This window comes from Panthera leo, chromosome B3 (genome assembly GCF_018350215.1).
Source record: "Panthera leo isolate Ple1 chromosome B3, P.leo_Ple1_pat1.1, whole genome shotgun sequence".
Taxonomy (NCBI): domain Eukaryota; kingdom Metazoa; phylum Chordata; class Mammalia; order Carnivora; family Felidae; genus Panthera; species Panthera leo.
In genome coordinates, this window is record NC_056684.1 from 144,736,572 (window position 1) to 144,757,094 (window position 20,523).

Consider the following 20,523-nt stretch of genomic DNA (forward strand, 5'->3'; position numbering starts at 1 on the left):
AAATAAACAAACATTTTAAAAAATCCAAGTGTTAGTTCTAGATTTGGTGAAGTGTCATCTGGAAATCAACTATTCAAAAAAAAAAAAAAAAAAAAAGAAAGAAAAGAAAAAGGTTTAGCACTCATCCAAGGCACCACAGTTACCAGGGAGCTGAGCCCACCTATGAACACCAGTTTGACTAACCCCAAATCCTGTGCTTGCTTCCTCACCAAACACTGCCTCCCAGGCCCCAACGGGTCCTCCACCTGCAAGCTACTAAAACAAAAACAACAGCGGAGGTGCGGAGGGAGCAAAGGTCAGCGAGAACACCTGCTTCAGGCCCAACACTTTACGAGGCCGAAGCAGGGACTGTCCAGCCATGGAGATGTCGTCTCCTCTCGCTCCACCCCACAGGGTCAAGAACCTCAGGCAACTCGGTTTGGCAAACACAGGCAAGTCCCAGCTCTGTACCAAATTGAAAGCTCTGGTTGTTTCTATCCAAACAGGAGACAAAATGGAGTTCAGGTTGGCAGATCATCTTTCCTTTGTTCGTACTGTCTTCCCACACCACCACAAAACAGTTTTCTTTCCCCTCTGATCTCAAAAGTAGTTAATGTATTATTGTTGGCTGAGCACTCAGGATGTTCTCACAAGAATCCATATTTTAACACGAAAATAAAATACTGTGCTCCCTAAGGTAATATTCATACTATTCCTATTAAAAGCACATATTTTAAGCTACAAATTTGAGATGACAGTACATAAGGGCCTCATTTTTTTCAATAGTCCCTAAGGTTGTTGGAGGAAAAAGATAAAAAATTCTTTGACAATTTGAGTTATTTTAGATTAAGTGATCACTTGCTTCTTAAAACTCTCATAAGTGTTAAATTAGAAGGGACATGCTGAGGGATGCCCGGGTGGCTCAGTTGGCTGAGCATCCGACTTCAGCTCAGGTTATGAGCTTGCTTTGGATCCTGTGTCTCCCTCTCTTTCTGCCTTCCCCTGCTCATGCTATGTCTCTCTCAAAAATAAATAACATTAAAAAAATTTTTTTTAAAGGGACATGCCGAGAGTTTCAAAATTAAGCTATCATAAAGATTAGTCATCAAACCTCAGAGCCAGAAGGAACCTAATCTAACCACCACTCTTTCCCCCATTTTACAGATGAGGAAGCAGAAGCCCAGAGAAGGAAATAATCTGTCAAGGCTCATAAATCTTATGAACAAAAACAAAACCAAGACTGAAATCAGGTCTCTTGATTCTCAGCCCAGCAGGCTGACTCCCTCTCAGTAGTTTCTTTCATTACATTGTTTACATAATATTAAATGAGAAAGTCTGTAAAATCTCTAGTAAGAAGCCTGACATACAATATTCTCTCAAATCTAATTTCCTCCCTCTCTTATTTAAATACATGATAACAATTTTGGGCACTGAAAAGTTAGAAAAACCCTCAGGACTTTAAAAATTATAGAAATGAACTGAAATTAAGTCACAAAAGAGAACCATGAAACAAAATTGACACGGGAACACCTCATCAAATACAAATTATAAAGGGTAGCTGATCATAAAATAAACCTATTAATATGCTTTGAAAATATTATAAGAGGGTCTCCCTAAATATCAATGGGATACTGGAAAAATGTAAGCTAAGTGACATGGTTTTATAAAAAAAAATAATAAGTCCAAGGCATTTGATTAGGATATAATTGAGGAAACCATATAATTAAGAACCAAACACGGCCACTTTGAGTGAAAAAAAGAAGCTAATGAGACAGACTACCAGTACAACAGGCAAAAACCAAGACCCTTCCATTTCACATCTGGATGAATGGGCACCCAACATAAGTCATTCCTAAGAAAAAGTACACTGTTTTATATACAACAAACTCCCAAGAGACAAGAACCACAAAGCATCAAATCTTTTCCATTTTTTTTAACGTTTATTTATTTTTGAGAGACAGAGACAGAGCATGGTGGGGAAGGGGCAGACGGAGAGGGAGACACAGAATCCGAAGCAGGCTCCAGGCTCTGAGCTGTCAGCACATAGCCCGACGCGGGGCTCGAACTCATGAACTGCGAGATCATGACCTGAGCCAAAGTTGGATGCTCAACCGTCTGAGCCACCCAGGCGCCCCAAGAATCAAATCTTTTAAAATCAGATCTAAAAAGAAAACAAACACTCACAGATTTTTTTCCCTATGAAGATTCATTCCAACTATCACCTTACCAGCAGATGAAAAGGTCAATCTAATAAGATGACCCACCAATCCTACCTCAAAAAAAAAAAGTATTGTCCGATTCTTCATCCAATAGGAACAAGGAAAAGAACCATTTATGACATGCAAGTGAAAGAGGCAGGAGCAGATGAAGCAGGACAGAAGACGTTGACAGGGTCACCTGGGTGGCTCAGTGGGTTAAGCATCTGACTCGGATTTTGGCTCAGGTCATGATTCATGCTCAGCATAGAGCCCGCTTGGGATTCTCTCTCTCCCTCTTTCTCTCTGCCCCTCCCCTGCTCATGTGCGCACTCTCTCTCTCAAAATAAATAAATAAACTTCAAAAAAAGGGGTGAGGTTGATAGCTTGCTCAAGGTCAACCCAGGGATGACTCCAAAAGCCTCCTATACCACACTGCCCGTCCATGAAAGTCCCAGGTTTCTCTTGGGAAAGGCATCACAACTTGGCAGGCCACCTCTCCCTGTCTTCAAGATGGTGCAGACAATGTGTTTATTCTCGAGAGTGAGAACCGGGATGGAGTGGTCGTCACATGCACCTGGCACACTGAGCCGTTATAGGTTTGTCTCTTTCACCCAAGGTCAGCAAAAGGTCGTGGACCATGAAGACTCTGGTGCCCAGATCTGGGCTCCAAGGATAACCAAGATCCCACTCTGACGAATCAACTGGAAATTCACACCATAGGATCCAACATCAACCTTCAAGGGTTCTGTGGTCTTCTTGCTCCTTAGCTACTATGTCCAGCAGTAACAGTAATGGTACCTACTTACTGACACTATGTGTTAGACCTCGTGCATTCTCCATACATAATATCATTCAATCCTGCCAGAAATCCTGGGAAGAAGGTCATTGTTCTTTTTTAACTATTATTAGCTTTATTATTTTTGGGTGGCAAATTAACATGTAAGTTTTCTGAAAGTCTAACAATGGAGGAAACAAAAAATAGTTCCCCCAGGGGCACCTGCGTGGCTAAGTCAGTTAAGTGTCCGACTTCAGCTCAGGTCATGATCTCGACATTCTGGAGTTCGAGCCCCACATCGGATTCTGTGCTGACAGCTCAGAGCCTGGAGCCTGTTTCAGATTCTGTGTCTCCCTCTCTCTCTGCCCCTCCCCCGCTAGCAATCTGTCTCTCAAAAATAAACATTAAAAAATTTTAATAGAAGAATAGTCCCCACCAATGACCCACACTTGAAACAGGTGGTATATATCCTTTCAGATGTTTTCTACTTCTATTTTTACACTAAGACTACAATAAGTAGGACGGTTTCCCAGCCAACACTATATTTTGGGCATTTTTCCATGAGAATACACATAGTTCTAGTTCACTCTTTTTAAGGCTATATATCATTTCCTTTATATGGCTATACCATCATTTATTTAGAGACAAGCACTGTTCCCTTCATTTTAAGGATGAGTAGATAAGCTCCAACAGGTTATGTAACTCGTCTAAGGTCACACAGCTAGTAAGTGGCAGGGTCAGGGCTGACACCAGCTCTGCTTCCAAAGTCTGCATACTCAAGCACTCCTGCCCTAAGTGTCCCTGCTCTGCAAGCTTCTGTCAACTAGACTATGAACCCCTTGAGGACAGCAAATGAGTACTGTCAAGTACCCAGTGCCTAGCACTGTGCTGGCACATAATAAAAGCCAATAAATATGTGTTGTCATAATTATCTGCTGAATATCACTTGTTTTATACTATGTTTACCTCCCTTACTAGGCCACTCATATCCTTCATAACGTTCTGGCACACAGTGGGGCCCAGCCGTATCTGTTGAAAGTACAGACCCAACACCCAGCAGAGAAGCGCCTCCCACTTTCGGCCTATGTCACTTGGCTTCTCTTGATCTCACGATTCATGTGCAACTCAGGCTCAGAGCCTGCTTGCTTCTCCGGGAGCTTCCCTAACAGAGGCCTTTCACATGGAGACCCCTCTGCTCAGCTCTAATACAACATCACAAGAAGTCAGCAATAGACAGGATCTTAGCAGTTATTTGCCTGACCCCTTCTTACTCTGTAGTAATAGAGATCATAAACCATGGTTTTATGACAAACTAATAAGGGTTCCACCCATGAGAAATTGAAAATTTCGAAACAAAAGTATAAGGCACTTGAATGTAGATTATGCTAGGTACTACCTGGGGAGGGGGACAAGATATGAAAGCAGTGATATTCTGCAAAGATCTCCAAGTCGATCTGATTCCTGAAAACACTAGAACCCTGAGTTTATAGTCTTGCCCTGCCTGACTCCATGGCCGTGCAGAATTCTGACCTTGGTAATCTCTAGCACCAGATTTCTCCTCTATTAGCCAATACCTCATAAACTGCTAGAAACAGGTTCTATTGTATCATTAGCCATAAAACTTCAGTTTAATATACTTTAATAACAGTCTCTGCATAACAAAAAAGCTGGCAAAGTAATCACAAAAGTTCATTTTTCCATTAAATATAGTCATAGAACTTAGCTACTTTTACTTTACTACCAAAACCATGAGCAGCTACTATCATTACTATAAAAATGTCCCATTTTCCCCTCCTAGTTACCCCATATGAGCCTTAGAATCTAGTTACTAGCAACTCTCCAAAAGGACTATCAGAAACCAAATGGATCAGAAGGTATTTTCTATTAATACTGATATTTGAGGATTTGTCCGATTCTGGAGGCAAATCATATAAGATTAAAATTAGGCCCTCAGGTTGGTTTGATTTATGGTAAAACACTGCAGCAGAAAGAGGCGCAACAAGCCAAACCCCATATTGTGAAGCGGGGTGTCTCTCTGTACAGAACATAAACTGGACACATTTACAGAATCACTCGTTCATTCATTTAGGAAATTGTTACAGAGCTCAACCTGGCCCCGGGCCAGCCTCAGGGCACACACAGTCAACACCTCCCTTGTCAAAGAACTTGGAGTGGAGACAGAGAAGGGACAGCAGGACACTACAGTGGGAAACTGCAGAGAGCCACGAGAGCCCACAGAAGGGCTGCCTGACCCAGATGCCAGCCTCAGGAAGTACTTCCCAGAGGAAGCACCATGTAGGCTGCGCCCACAGGAGCTAGCTGGAGAGGAGTGGAGCATGGGTATAGGAGCCAGGGGGTGGGCAGATTATGTCCTGCTAGAGACAGTCTGTTTAACTGTTCCAAAGACCGCACAGGAGGGTAGGATGTCGGTCAATGCAAATGAAACAGCTGGGATTAAATAAACCACTATTAGGCACTGTTTTCTCCTATGCGAAGAACTCGACATTTAAGTACCCATGCCATAATCTGGTAATGTTTCCAGCCGTGCCTTACTCTAAAAGGTGATAAAGGACCTTCTCTTAAATGTCTTCCACTTCCCAAACAGTGATCTTTTCATATTTTGGTATTTCTTTTGTTGCCCTCCTACTCTATTTACAGATAACAGTAATAAGGTAAAACTCTCAAAATAATCCAATGTTACAAGAGACCAATGTTAAAAATTAGAACTAGGTAGTCTCCCCAGACATAGTAGGGCTGATGAAGTATTTCTGAGTTTAACTGTAACAGTACTAAAATCATCCTTTCACATTTTCTTAATTTTAATTATAATCCTAAATTCTTTAATTATTAATTATACTATTTCTTTGGTTGTTAAGCAGCCTCAACGTTGCAGCAAACAGGAAAGTTACTCAAAGACATCAATGAAAAAGCATCCTCACCAAATTACAATTAACATTTTTTTTCTTCATGGTGAAAACTTATTAAATGCCCATCTGAAATTAAGCAGTCTCCAAAGCAAGAATGTCTTTAAAATGTAGTGAATGAAAATCATTTAACATTTTGGAGATAATAAACATTTGGGGGATAACAGCACATATCTATAGTGTTTAGTATAGAGCAGGCACTGTCATAGGTTCTTTTCATATAACAACGCTTTAATGCTCACAAAATCCGATGAGGTAGGTACTACTGTGCCTTCAATTTTACAGATGAGGACACTGAGACACAGAAAGATTAAGTAACTCATCCAAGATCAAATAGGTAGGAAATGAGACAGCTGAAATTCAAACCCAAACAGCCTACTCCTAAGTCCACGTTCTTTACTACATTGCATTGCCTTTCAGTACTTTTTAAAATATAAAAAAAAATAGTAAATAAAAATTACTATAGGAGCATCTGGGTGGCTCAGTTGGTTAAGTGTCTGACTTTGGCTCAGGTCACGATCTCATAGTCCGTGAGTTTGAGCCCCGCATCGGGCTCTGTGCTGACACGCTCTAACATGAATAAACGTTAAAAAAAAATTTTTAATTACTATAATGAAAATACAAGTCATCCATTATCCTTGAGGAATTTTTTTGAATGATAGCATTCTCTGAGGGTCTAATCCCTTTGAGCCAAAACCTGAAACTGCGCTGTCCATGAAATGGCCACTGGCCACACACAGCTAGTGAGAACCTGAAAAGTGGCTAGTCTGAAATGAAATGGGCCGGATGTGTAAAATATGTTTTTTTTAAATTTTTTTCTTAATGTTTATTTATTTTTGAGAGACAGAGCGTGAGCAGGGGAGGGGCAGAGAGAGAGGGAGACACAGAATCCAAAGCAAGCTCCAGGCTCTGAGCTGTCAGCACAGAGCCCAAAGCAGGGCTCAAACCTACTGACCTGTGAGATCATGACCTGAGCTAAAGTTGGACGCTTAACCAACTGAGCCACCCAGACGACCCTGTGTAAAATATGTTCTGAATTTGAGAGGCTTAGTATGAAAAAAGGATGTGAAGATTCTCACAAACAAGGTTTTGACATATTATTAAGTTTCTTGACACTTTTCTCATCTACAATGTATCCAGCCACTGTCTACATCGCCGATATTATTTACTCTTTTCTCGATGACTCAGTCATCATCAGGAACTTTAACTACCACCTGTGTGTAATCTGTAATCTGTAATTGTGTTATCTTTGGTGTTGACTGAGGTCAGGCTGCCCACCCTCAGACCACAACTTTAGGTTGTGCTCAAAGTGTGTCTCCGGTTTCCAGCAGCCTGTCTGCCCGCAGCTGCACCCCTCTAGCAACCTCAGATACAGTGTCTGAAGACTGAGGAGCCAGGTAAATCAGAGGTGTGCGATGCGTAAGAGGAAGAGTGAGGTAAGGCCTGAGGAGGGTCTCCCACATGCTGGCTTCAGTGCTAGATTCTTCGACGACTATTCTGACCGCTCAGAGGCCCTCCTCTGCTTCAACTACTTAACAGACTCCTCCCACAGACTCCAGACACGTAGTACCAACTTTATTTTTCTTTAATGTGTTTATTTTTGAGACAGAGCGTGAGCGGGGGAGAGGCCAAGAGAGAGAGACACACAGAATCCGAAGCAGGCTCCAGGCTCCGAGCTGTCAGCACAGAGCCCGATGCGGGGCTCGAACCCACGAACCGCGAGATCGTGACCTGAGCCGAAGTTGGACACCTAACCGACTGAGCCACCCAGGCACCCCAGTACCGACTTTAATTTAAATTGGAGCACTTCACAATTCAGCTTAAAATCCTGCAACAGTAGTTGCAGCTTGAGAAGGTGAGTAAATCCCAGAGAGGGACGGTGGTGCTGGTTGCACAGCGTGAGGGTACTGATGCCACAGGACCGTACGCTTAAACGCGGTTAACGCGGAAACTTTCATGTCACGTGTATTTTACAATTAAAAATAGAAACCTTCAACGGTTTCATATCTTTCCTAGGATCAAGCTCACACTCTTACGCAGGTCATACACACTCCTCCGAATCTGATCTGTCCCCACCCTTTAGCCTCCCTGGCTTCATCCGGCCTCATGCTCCAGGCCATCTCCCCGAGCACAGCACACGGATTCAGATCCCAATATCTTGTACGCGTTAAACCCGCTACCTAAGAGCCTTTCCCCATCACCTCTGCCCCTCTCCTTCATCCTTGGAAACGCTACTCAGATGTCCCCTCCTCGCTGAAAATTCCCCTGACATTCCAAGGTTGAGAAGTCTCCTCTTGCCACTGTGCTCTGCTCGTACCTCGTACTCTGCCACTCTTCCCATTTTTATCTTTTCGGAAGGGCATTTTTGTTTACTTGGCCGTTCCCCACTGTGGGCTCACAGAGAGCAGGGACTGCCCGGCCTGGCACAGAGCCAGCATATAAGCACTGTGCCCCAAATGCTTGTTGAGGCCATTCAGTAAACAAGTACTTGCTGAACGCCTGTCGGAGGTAGGCGACGTCCCAGGCACTTGGGGATACCGCAGTGGGAAGTGGAAACAAAAGGCTGCTCTCCCGGAGCTTCCGCAAATAAATGCCAGGTGGGCACCAGTACCATGAAGAGAAGCAAAGCACCGTAAGGGGACTGCAAGGGGCATTTCAGACAGGGTGGCCTGGAAGGTGCCATCTAAGTAGAGACCAGCAAGGAGGGGGCAACTTCTCAGCTCACTGATGGAACACTGAGTGAAATGAGTCCTATTCTGGTTCTAAACTGTGGTCCGGAAAACAGAAGGTACTGGAAAGAGAAGGTCAACTTTAACTTCCAAGAAAAGCAAACCATTCATCCCCCCTCTGTTCTATCGACTTGATAGATCTTGCCACTACTATTTGTTCTCTCAGCGCGCAGAACACAGGCAGTCCACCTCAGTGCGAGGAAGTGCACCGAGGATCCTTCTCGGAGCCCCGTCCGCCATGAAGCCTCACGGCTGCTAGAGCAATCTGAAGAACGTTTACTGAGTACTTGTTCTGTATATTAACAGAATGCTCTGAGCAGCTGACAGTCTTCACAACAGCGTTTTGAGATCTACTGTAATTAAACTCCTTTTAAAGAAGACAGTAAGGCACGAAGAGGTTAACAATCTGTCTGAGGTCATGGACTGGGAAGTGGCAAATACGGAATCTGAAACCCTGGCCCTGGAGTCTGAGCCGATAACCACTACACTATACTGTTTCACACCTATTTTCTATCACAAAATACTTTGCTCCTACGGTTAGGCGTCCTCCTTGCTGACCCTAAAAGTTTTACTTCAGCTTTCTTCACATTTTGACCAACCTCATTTCTCATTTCTAGTTCTACCACAAAAGTCTCCGCCTATCCGCTGATCATTTGTGAGGTTGACTACGAGTTACTGCTTCTACTTTCAAGGTTGCCATCAGAAACATGAACGTGCCACAGAGGAAAAGCAGAGCACAAACGATCGACGTGAAGTCACGGACTGCACTGCTCCAGCAAGCGGGCACGCGAGGTCTTCCGGGCGCCGAGAGCACGCGGGTGGGCAGCCGGGCCAGCCCCTGCCCACGAAGCTCAGCCTGGTCTCGCGGGGCCCAGGGTGGGGCTCACTTACAAGCACGAGGGACGGTGTGTGGCATGCCACAGACACCCGGGCAGCGATCTAGAGTGCCTAAACCACAACATTAAAAACCACTTAACATAGGGCCGATGATTTTTCTCTTTATTTTACCCTAGGATTTCAGCGTAACCCCTTTCTGGATAGAGCAGGCATCTGAAGCTCAATCCGACCAAAATGGAACTCACTGGTCCCCGCAAGCCCTTAAAACAGACCCCTTCTCAAGTGGTCTCTATCTTAAAGGAAAGACGAGCCTGGCTGCTGACGCAATAAACCTGTTATCCTCAGCTCCAGGCACCGGACTTCCTTCCTCTCTCTCTCAAGCACACACACACTCACACGTGGGTACACACACTCACATCTCTGCTCACGTGCCATCACACTCACACTTCCACACTCATACACACCCCCCACCACCTCTTTTACCCACCGACCAGATCTCTCTCGTCTTCGGGTCAAGCCTGCCTCGCACCAATCGGTCCCCTTACTGCTTCTCCTGCTTCTGTTCACTCTCCCTCACTCCACAGTCTATTCTCTCCGGCTTCAGAATTATCCCTCTTTCATACAAATCACCACTGCACACTTTATTTATTTCTTTTTTTTTAAATTTTTTTTTAACGTTTATTTTTGAGACAGAGAGAGACAGAGCATGAACAGGGGAGGGGCAGAGAGAGAGGGAGACACAGAATCTGAAACAGGCTCCAGGCTCTGAGCTGTCAGCACAGAGCCCGACGCGGGGCTCGAACTCACGGACCGCAAGATCATGACCTGAGCCGAAGTCGGACACCCAACCGACTGAGCCACCCAGGCGCCCCTGCCACTGCACACTTTAAAAATGCTTGCTGGTTTCTGACCACCCACAGGGTCAAGTGTGAATCCCATCACATCACACACACGCACACACCTCTTCGCGATGGGGTCCAAAGCTACTTTCCACATTGTATCTTCTTTCATTCGACAAATTGTCACCGAACACCAACTACGTGGCCGGTCCCTTGGACAGGCACTGGTGGTAAGAGGCCAACAAAAAGAGACAGCATCTGCTCTCGTGAAACTTGCAGCACAGGACAAGAACAGACATTAATCAAATAGCCACACAAACGAATGTTTCGACTGCAAGTATGGCGAGTACTACAAAGACGCTTCAGGCAAAGTGTTCTGAATTAGACACGGGTGATGGTCATACAACCTTATGAAGACGCTAAAAACCACTGAACTGAACATGTTAAAAGATGAATTTATGGTATATGAATTATAGCTTTAAAAAAAAAAAGATGAGCCAGGCTGCTTATACTGGTAGACGTGGCCAAGGCAAAGATGGCAAAAGCTTCCCAGAGGAAATGCAACTTATCACAAATAACTACCATTTACGGAGCATTTACTACACACCAGGCTCCTTTCACCATAATAATCACCCTGATCCTCCTAATCACCCTATAAATTTACAATTACTATCCTCAGTTTAAGAACTGAGGGGTCAAGTAACTTTACCCAAAGTCGGAGAGCCAAATGGTGATGCCAGAATCCACACTTAAGCTGACTGACACCAGGACCCACACTCCTACTGCTACACCTAGGTCATGCCGGCTACTCAGAACTTACAACACAAAAAATAAACCACTGTTTCATTTATTCCAATAGAAATGTCTCATCATATCTTTGGTCTTTAAAATAGCTTATGTGAATAACCTGTAAGGTCCTACAAGATCCTAAACTCTCCCACCACCATCACCTTTCTGATTTCATCTCCCCCACTTTCCTTTTCACGCACTCTGCTTGAGCCACACAGGGTTCCTTTTGTTTCTCCAGTATGCCGGGCATGGTCCTACCACAGGGCCTCTGCATCTGCTTCAGCCATGACGATTACAATCATAACATATGTTATAGATCATGATTCTACCAAAACTTCAGTTAACATTTTCTGTAGATATACTAACAATACTACTAACAGGATCCTATATGAACTATACACTAATATTTCAAATGTCATTCATTAATTTTATTTTTTTAATTAAAAAACCCTTTTCTTCTTTAAATTTATTCATTTTGAGAGAGACAGAGAGACCGAGTGAGAGAGAGAATCCCAAGCAGGCTCCACACTGCCAGCACGGAGCCTGATGCAGGGCTAAACTCATGAAATGTGAGACCATGACCTAAACCAAAGTCGGACACTTAACCGACTGAGCCATCCAGGCACCCCTAATTTTTTCTTAATGTTTATTTTTGAGAGAGAGACAGAGTGTGAGCAGGAGAGGGGCAGAGAGAGAGGGAGACACAGAATATGAAGCAGGCTCCAGGCTCCGCACTGCCGGCACAGAGCCCAATGTGGGCTTCAAACCCATGCACCACGAGACCATGACCTGAGCTGAAGTGTAACGCTTAACCGACTGAACCACCCAGGTGCTCCGCTCCGTTTATTAATTTTAAAACAACCTCATTTCACAGTCTTTTATTGCTCTACATATCACCAGGCAAAGACTTTTCTTTTACAAAATCCAGTAACAGTAGCTTTTGCTTATCAATTAGTATGAGCAAGAACCATGCAGTTATATTTGCAGTGAAATAAAGCAATTAGGCCAAGAAAGTGTCACAATAGAACTTGATTATTGCCACCATTTCTAAGTTCATCCCTAGAACCACCGTTTGTGAAATAACTATGGCAACAATACTTCTGGGCACCAAAATACCACCAAACTTTTGCTGAAGATTATTGCCCATCTGTGCAAACACACACAAAAACACATGCTGACAACCAGTTATATAACTTCAATACAATAACATGATAATCTAAGTTCCTATTATGCTAGAAATCCTAAGTAACTCTTAAGCATATATACTGGCGTAGTATGTTTAAGTAGGATGCTGAGAAAGGAAAATGACATTTACATTTAAAAGAGTTGTCCCGGGGTGCCTGGATGGTTCAGTCAGTTGAGCGTCCAACTTTGGCTCAGGTCATGATCTCACAGCTTGTGGGTTTGAGCCCGGCATCGGGCTCTGTGCTGACAGCTTGGAGCCTGGAGCCTGCTTCAGGTTCTGTGTCTCCCTCACTCTCTGCCCCTCCCCCACTCATACTCTGTCTCTGTCTCAAAATAAACATAATAAAAAAATTTTTTTAAGAGTTGCCCCAAAACTCAAGATGATGAAAATTATCATTTTTTATCAAAAAGATTCACCTTGTTGGGGCACCTGGGTGGTTCAGTTAAGCACTGGACTCTTGATTTTGGCTCAGGTCATGATCTCACAGTTGTGAGATCCAGTCCTGAGTCAGGCTCTGCACAGATAGGCTCTCTCTGCCCCTCCCCCCACTCACACATGCGTGCGCGCACTCTCTCTCTCTCTCTCTCTCTCTCTCAAATAAACAAACTTAAAAAAAAAAACTCAGGGGCGCCTGGGTGACTTGGTTAAGCATCTAACTTCAGCTCAGGTCGTGATCTCGCAGTTCTGGGTTCAAGCCCCACGTCCGGCTCTGAGATGACAGCTCAGGGCCTGAAGCCTGCTTCAGATTCTGTGTCTCCCTCTCTCTCTGTCCCTCTCCTGCTTGTGCTCTCTCTCTCTCTCTCTCTCTCAAAAATAAATAAAACATTAAAAATTTTTTTTAAAAAAAGATTCACCTTGTCAACACCAAAAACCCAAATAATCTAATTTAAAAAATAGACAGCAGACATGAACATTTTTCCAAAGACATCCAGATAGCTAACAGATACATGAAAAGATGCTCTCCATCACTTATCACAGGGAAATGCAAATCAAAACCACAATGAACTATCACTTCACACTTCTCAGAACAGCTAAAACCAAAAACACAATAAACAAATGTTGGGGAGTATGTTAAGAAAAACGAACCCTTGAACGCTGTTGGTGAGAGTGCAGGCTGGTGCAGTCACTGTGGAAAACAGTATGGAGTTTCATAGAACTACCATATGATCCAGTAATTGTACTACTATTTATCCAAAGAATACGAAAACACTAATCTGAAAAGATACATGCACCCCTATGTTTACAGCAGCATTATTTACGACAGCCAAATTAAGGAAGCAATCCACGTCAATCAATAGATGAATGGATAAAGAAGAAGGCGCGCGTGCGCGCACACACACACACACACACACACACTGGAATATCACTCAGCCAGAAAAAAAAATGAAATCTTGCCATTTGCAATGACAGGATGGAGCTAGTGAGTACAATGTTAAGTGAAATAAGTCAGAGAAAGACCAATACCATCCGATTTCACTCATATGGGAATTTAACAGACAAAACAAAGGAACAAAGGAAAAAGGCAAATCAAAAAACAAAGAAAAAAGAAAAAAGAAAAAAACAAAGAAAAAAGGCAAACCAAAAAACAGACTCTTAACTACAGAGAACAAACTGATGGTTCCCAGAGGGGAGGTGGCTGGGGGATGGGGAAACAGGTGAAGGAGATTAAGAGCACACTTGTAATGAGCACTGAGTAACGTACAGAAGTGTTGAATCACTAGATTGCACACATGAAACTAATATAATCCTGTGTTAGCTACACTGGAAATTAAAAAAAAAAAAAAAAGAAGATTCACCTTGGGATTCTTTTAAATATTAAGCTCTGTTTGAGCTGAGCATAAGGGGAAAACATTTAGCCAAACTCGATTCACTAGCACCCACCGCGAAATGCCTTGACTACAGCAAACTTCCCTAAGTGACGGGCACAAAGGATAGGAGCAAAGGCTTTGAGTCAGCTTGTTTGTTTTCAAACCTCGTTTTACCACTTCGGAGCTGGAGCACCTAGCCAAGTTTCTTTACCTCGTGAGCCTCAGTTCTCCATAAAAACAAAGACACCACCACAAAACCTATGACACAGAGCTTAAATGCATAATGACAACTACCATTCACCCGAGCACTCACTATTACCAACTCGCTATTACCCAATCGAGCTCTAGGAAGGTCAAGAGCTGCAACTTTACGGCTGCACTTCACACTGTAGCCTTTAAAGAGCTCTCCGTGTAGACGGTTCTCAAGTTCAATAAAACTGCAAGACAAGCTTTTATATACACACCTTTGTATGACTGAGACTTAGTTCTTCTTTTTATGAATCTGTGGGCAATCTAAAGGCTGGAGTTATTTTAAATGGCAATATTATGTCTGTAATATTTGTTTTAAAGAAGCCAGAGTTTTAAAAAAATCTTCTCTAGTCTTCAGTGCTTTGTTTGCTAAATTAGGACACAATTCAAGCCTATCAAGTGACTAAATTATTAGTTAACAATAATAGTGAACACCTACTGAGCTCTTATCTGCTCTATCATACAAAGACACTTGGGCCGTGAACAAGTTTACTATCAGGGCCGTCAAAACAAGTGTCAGGTTGCCTCAACCTGTGATGTAGCCTGATTACTGACTTTCATGAAAGTATCTGCTATGTATTAGCTACTGGACCGACCATAAACAGCTGGAAATCACCCAAGACCAACTCACCTCACAGATGAGAAACTGAGGTCCAAAGAAATTAAGTCCAAAAGTTACACAGGTACTAAAAAGTGTGGACTAGAACCTAAATCTCTCTTCTTCCAGTTTGTTTTTATCAATTACACGACAGGTGATGGCTTAAAGAAAGAAAAGACCAGGGTGCCTGGGTGGCTCAGTCAGTTAAGTGTCCGACTTCGGCTCAGGTCATTATCTGGAAGTTCGTGAGTTCCAGCCCCGCGTCAGGCTCTATGCTGACAGCTAGGAGCCTGGAGCCTGGAGCCTGCTTAGGATTCTGTGTTCCCCTCCTTCTCTGCCCCTCCTCCCCTCGTGCTCTCTCTCCTCTCTCAAAAATAAATAAACATTTAAAAAATTTAAAAAAGAAAGACCTATTCTAGTACCTCAATTTTTTTTTTCTGTATAGTTAGGAAGTATCTGAAATAAGTGAATGTTTGTTTAATGAAAGTTAAATGTTAAACACAAATTAATTTAACCCATAGCCTATACAATTAATATGCTGAAAGGGCTCCTAGGACAGAAAGGAGTGGAATCAGCTAGTCATACTATGCAGTGCCTACTGGAGGTAAGGAGTCTCACTGCTAACATTACCAAAACACCAGAGTGCTTCCCTTATGAATAAAACACTTTAGAACCACAGAACTTCCTTTACTCACATCAACGTTGCTTTGGAAAAGAAAAAAGTATCCTTAGCACCATTCCCCAGATCTATTTCACCTTTGCACAAGAAGTTTTACCAGCTGCAAAATGCTCCCTCTCTTCTGAAAAGAAAGATGCCGACCAATGAGCAAGGCAGTTTTCATTCTTTTCATGCTCTGAGCCAGGCTCTTTATTGACATTCTTATTTCTATCAAAGTTATTTAGGCATAGCCTAAATGCTTCCAGGTCCAGATCTTAGGCACAAGCCAATGAGTAATCTTTAAAGCACAGCCCATTTTCTTCTTAGGAAAACAGTTTCATTTTTATGTTATTATTTTATTTATTTTAAAGATCTCTGGAATGGGAGACCCAAGCTGAGTCCTTTTTTTCACTTATTATTAATTTTATTTTATTTTTTTATTTGAAAGAGAGAGAACATGTGCCCGAATAGGGGAGAAGGGCAGAGGGAGAAAGAGAGAATCCCAAGCAGGCTCCACACTCAGCACGGCGTCTGATACGGGGCTCGATCCCATGACCTGAGCCAAAATCAAGGGACAGATGCTCAACTGACTGAGCCACCCAAGTGCCCTGGGAAAACATTTTTAAAGTGTCATCCACTGGGGCGGCTGGGTGGCTCAGTCGGTTAAGCGGCCGACTTCGGCTCAGGTCATGATCTCGCGGTCTGTGAGTTCGAGCCCCTCATCGGGCTCTGTGCTGACAGCTCAGAGCCTGTTTCAGATTCTGTGTCTCCCTCTCTCTGACCCTCCCCCGTTCGTGCTCTGTCTCTCTCTGTGTCAAAAATAAATAAACATTAAAAAAATTTAAAAAAATAAAAAATAATAATAAAAATGTCATCCACTGACCAAAAGGTGAATGACAACAGACACTAGAACACAGTACTATTTTAACAAGGGAAAATTCCAAAATATAACTTTGTTTAAAAGTAAATAGTCTTGGAACTTTGCGTAACAGGCAAATTGAAGACTTCTTCAAAGGCTTTATTGTGTCAGATGAGAACATGGCCAGATATCCTCCCATTCATTCCCAACAGATGAGAGACTGGGTGCTGCAGTAAACCATCTGATCAATTAAAAGGTACCACAGACACCACACACTAACTGCCAATTCTCAAATAACTAAAAGAAATATACTCTAAACCTGTGTTGCCCAATATGGTAGCCACTGACGACACGTAGCTACCGGGCACCTGAGATGTGTTACTCTAAACTGGTGTGAGCTATAAACGTAAAACTTCACTAGAGTCACACAGGATTCACACCGGATTTCAATGACTTAGTTAAAAAAAAAGTAAAATATTACATTAGTAAATTTTTCATATTGATCACATGCTACAATGCTTTTGATATACTGCATTAACAAAAGACATTACTCAAATACCACCTTTTTAATGTAGTTCCTAGAAAATCACATTTGTGTGGCTCCCATTACATTCCTATTAGAAAGTACTGCTCTGAGAGGGAGGCAAACCATAAGAGACTCCACTCTATGGAGAACAAGCTGAGGGTTGCTGCAGGGGAGAGGCGGGGGGTGGGAGCTGGGCTAAATGGGTGATGGGTATTAAGGGGGGCACTTGTGATGAGCACTGGGCGTTATGTGTAAATGATGAATCACTAAATTCTGTTCCTGAAACCAATATTACACTATATGTTAACTAGAATTTAAATAAAAATTTAAGACAAAAAAGAACAATATGAACTAGAAAAGAAAGTATGTACTGCTGTATACAAAGGACGCAAAATATGAGCCAATCTTCCTTTGATGATTCCTCATGATGACGAATACCAAATATACAGTCAAGTAAGAAAAATCATTCACATCTTGGATACATAAAGATAGGACCAATTAAGAATGGCAAGTCCTTAAAACCTGTGTTAAATTTACAACCAGCCCCAACTGTGTTAATAGACGAAGGGCTCAATCCTACAAGTAGTATTTTTAGGGATCAAGAAGGAAATACAGACCTAGAGGCCACGAAGGAGAGACTAAGAAAAATACCACGTTTCTAGAAGGCATTTCAAAACAAAAGCAGTGTGTTTGAAATAGCTAACAGACCTGGTTTTTTTTTTTAAGTAATAGTTGATTATTTTGAGTATCATGAAATTTCCCAATTGCCAGCTAAGCACACTCCTTAAAAAAGAAACATGATAAGGAAGAGACTAGAAACCCTAACCCCGTGGAACGGAGGTAAATGTCAGTATATCCTCTGGAAAATGTAAGCCAGGTCCTTAACAGGGTATGTGTAAACATTACACGGTGATGAAACCAATCCAAATTGCACAGACACCCTTCAATATTACTGCAGTACCTAATACAATCAACTCTCACATGATTCAACGAAAACTGCTTTCAAAACTGCCGAACACCGTAACGCCTTTCCCAAATCCAGCCAGCGAGAATCAGGGAAGCACAGCCTCCAGATGCCTTATCTTTCCGACGTTACAGTTAGAGCCACGCCGACAATAAGTACTCGCATGGCATTGTCTGACCTGCACTTTTGGACCCACCACCCTTTTTGATCCTCAGGAAAGCCTCAGACACCGGCATGTCTTTATTCCTGCCGTAGACGGGATTCCGGGCTGGAGACCTTGACTTGTTCAAGGTCACACAGCTAAAAAGTAGCAGAACCGGGACTCAACTCCCGACCTTCGGATCCTCACCCAGTTCTCCTTCCATTACAAGACAATCATTCATTTTCAACCAAATGTCTAGAAACCCCACAAGCCCTGATGCCAGAGAAGGACCTCAGGATCAATGAGGTCAAAGCTTAAGACTCTGCAAACATGTGCTGGAATCAGCTCAAAAAGGGGAGAAGAGATTATCAAGAGACAGGAAATGACTTGAAAGATCAGGGGGGGAAAAATTCTAATCTAAATGTCCTTGAGTGCCGTGGCGCAAAAGAGCAGCATCCAGGCTGAAAATGCAGAGAAACGGTACTTTCCTGCAGAAATGTGATTTCCAACGTAGAAATTGTAGGTCACAACAATGATTCTGCTGTTACTTGACTACAAATGTGTTCCTGAATTTTACCCAAAATAAAGGCATTCAGAAAACCAGTACATCCAACCGGGTGCCACCAGTCCTACATTTTTTTTCCTAAGTCACGGCATTTATCTCACAAAAAAAAAAAAAAAAAAAAAAAATCCAGATTAGAAAAATTGTAATTCAGCACCCGCTGCTCTTTAGATTACAGGTAAAGGAAACGGCAAACGTAGCGTCCTCTTTCTAGCAGAACGCATCCCTGAGGACAGGACAAAGGCGGCACCGCCACCGGTGAACCTCGTTCAACCCCCAGAACACGGTGACAGCAGGCCAGTCGCAGCAGAACGTACAAACGAGCAGGACGCGGTACAGGGGAATTCCTAAGATGGCTCTCCAAATCCATTCCCCACGTAAATTCCTAAATGCAACACGGTTTCAGAATCAGGGCAGGGCTGGGGACAAATACGGGGTTCCAAGCGTGGGAACGCCACACGGAGGTGTACACGGCGCCGACTGCGAACGCGACCCCAGAAAATTTCAGGCCGGGGGGGGGGGTCACACGGGCGCCGCGAGACCCCGAAACCGAGCGGGCGCCAAACGGCAGCCCCCCCTCCGCCCCCCGGCCCGTCTGACCACCCGCCAGAACGGAGGAAAAAAACGACTGGCTCCAATTTCATCTCCTGCTTCCCCTCCCGGGCAGCCCCCGGCTCGGGAGGGTCCGCAGGAAGGGCCGCGGCCGAGGGGGCGCCGGCCCGGGGGAGCGGGGGATAGGGGGGGACCCCCGCGGCGATCCTCGCCCGGACCCCGACCCCGGCCCTAGCCCTTCCCCGCCCGGCCCGCGCTGACAGCCCGGCGCCGCCCCCACCTGCCCGCCCGGGGGGCGCCGGGGCCGGGCGCGCCCGCCAGGCCACTTCCTTCCCCGCCCGCCCGGCCTCGCGCGGGCCCCGGGGGCGGGGAGCCGCGGGAGGAAGGAGGCTTGGCCGGCCGCCCACGGAGGAAGCCGCCGCCGCCCGCACCCACCGGCATCATCGCGGCGCGGGTCCGCGGCGCCTTCGGCCGCCTGACAGGACGCTCGGCGCCGCGCCGCGCCCGCCGCTCCGGCCGCTCGCACAGGCCGCGCACCCGCCGCCGCGATCTCGGGCCCTCAGCGGCGAGGCGGCGGCTGCGGCGGGCTGCGGAGCCTGACCGGCCCTGTCGCGGCCGCGGGCGCGCTGCGTCGCTGTCCCGGGACCGGCCGCCGCCGCCTCCGCCCGACCGCCTCGCGCCGCCGGCCCTCGGGCTCTCTCCTCAGCCCCCGCAGGCCCCGCCCCCAGCGCGTCGCCCCACACGGGGCCAGCCGCCCGCTCCGATTGGCCCGGCGGGGCCAGGGGCGGGTTCGGGGAGGCGGGGCTCCCCGGCCCCGCCCGCCCGAACCCGCTCTCGCGGCGGCCAGGTGCGAGCGCGCCCGTGCGCGTCCGCGCTCCCGCGGGCGGGCGCGCTGCGGACGCCTAGCAGCTGCCCCGCCCCGTGTGGCGGCCTGTGGGCTCGGGGCCGCGCGCGACCGGGAGCGCAGGCTCTCCGAGACCTCTGAAACGGGAAAACCGAGGCCGGAAGAGGGCAGGGCCGGGGAGGGGCCTCCCCGCGGCGAGTCACACCAAGGCCGGGACTCGAACCTTGGGCCCCCGGCGACCGCCGAGGGGCGGGGCGCATCCTGCGGCGACGGCGCGCGCCAGCGTCTGACCGCGGCCTGACCCCGGCCTGACCCCGGGTTCCCGGCGCCGCGGTGGTGGGGGGGGGGGGGAGGGTGCTGCAGCTGGGGGCCCGGCCGGAGGGGCGTGGTGCGCCCCAAACCACCCACGTGACCCGGCCCCGCACCGATGGGGAGGGACCCGGGAACCCGCCCCGCGCCGCGGCCCCTGGGCACCTGATCGGCCGTCCGCCACCGCGTCTTCTGC

At 45.6% G+C, this 20,523-nt stretch overlaps 1 protein-coding gene across 2 annotated transcripts in view; it reads right to left on the bottom strand.

Moving 5' to 3' along the window:
• The window catches only part of PPP1R13B (protein phosphatase 1 regulatory subunit 13B), a 93,983-nt gene extending 73,686 nt beyond the window's left edge, over positions 1 to 20,297 (bottom strand). The window contains exon 1 of one of the 2 annotated variants that reach the window (XM_042944419.1): positions 20,242 to 20,297. Coding sequence is in view for 1 of the 2 variants with exons in the window: in XM_042944412.1 (XP_042800346.1) it covers positions 19,610 to 19,618 (9 nt within the window). In the remaining variant the exon portion in view is untranslated. Of the gene's footprint in view, positions 1 to 19,609; positions 19,794 to 20,241 lie in introns of those variants that run through there. The other variant, XM_042944412.1, reaches the window with a different exon arrangement.
• Between the last annotated feature and the right edge of the window lie 226 nt (positions 20,298 to 20,523).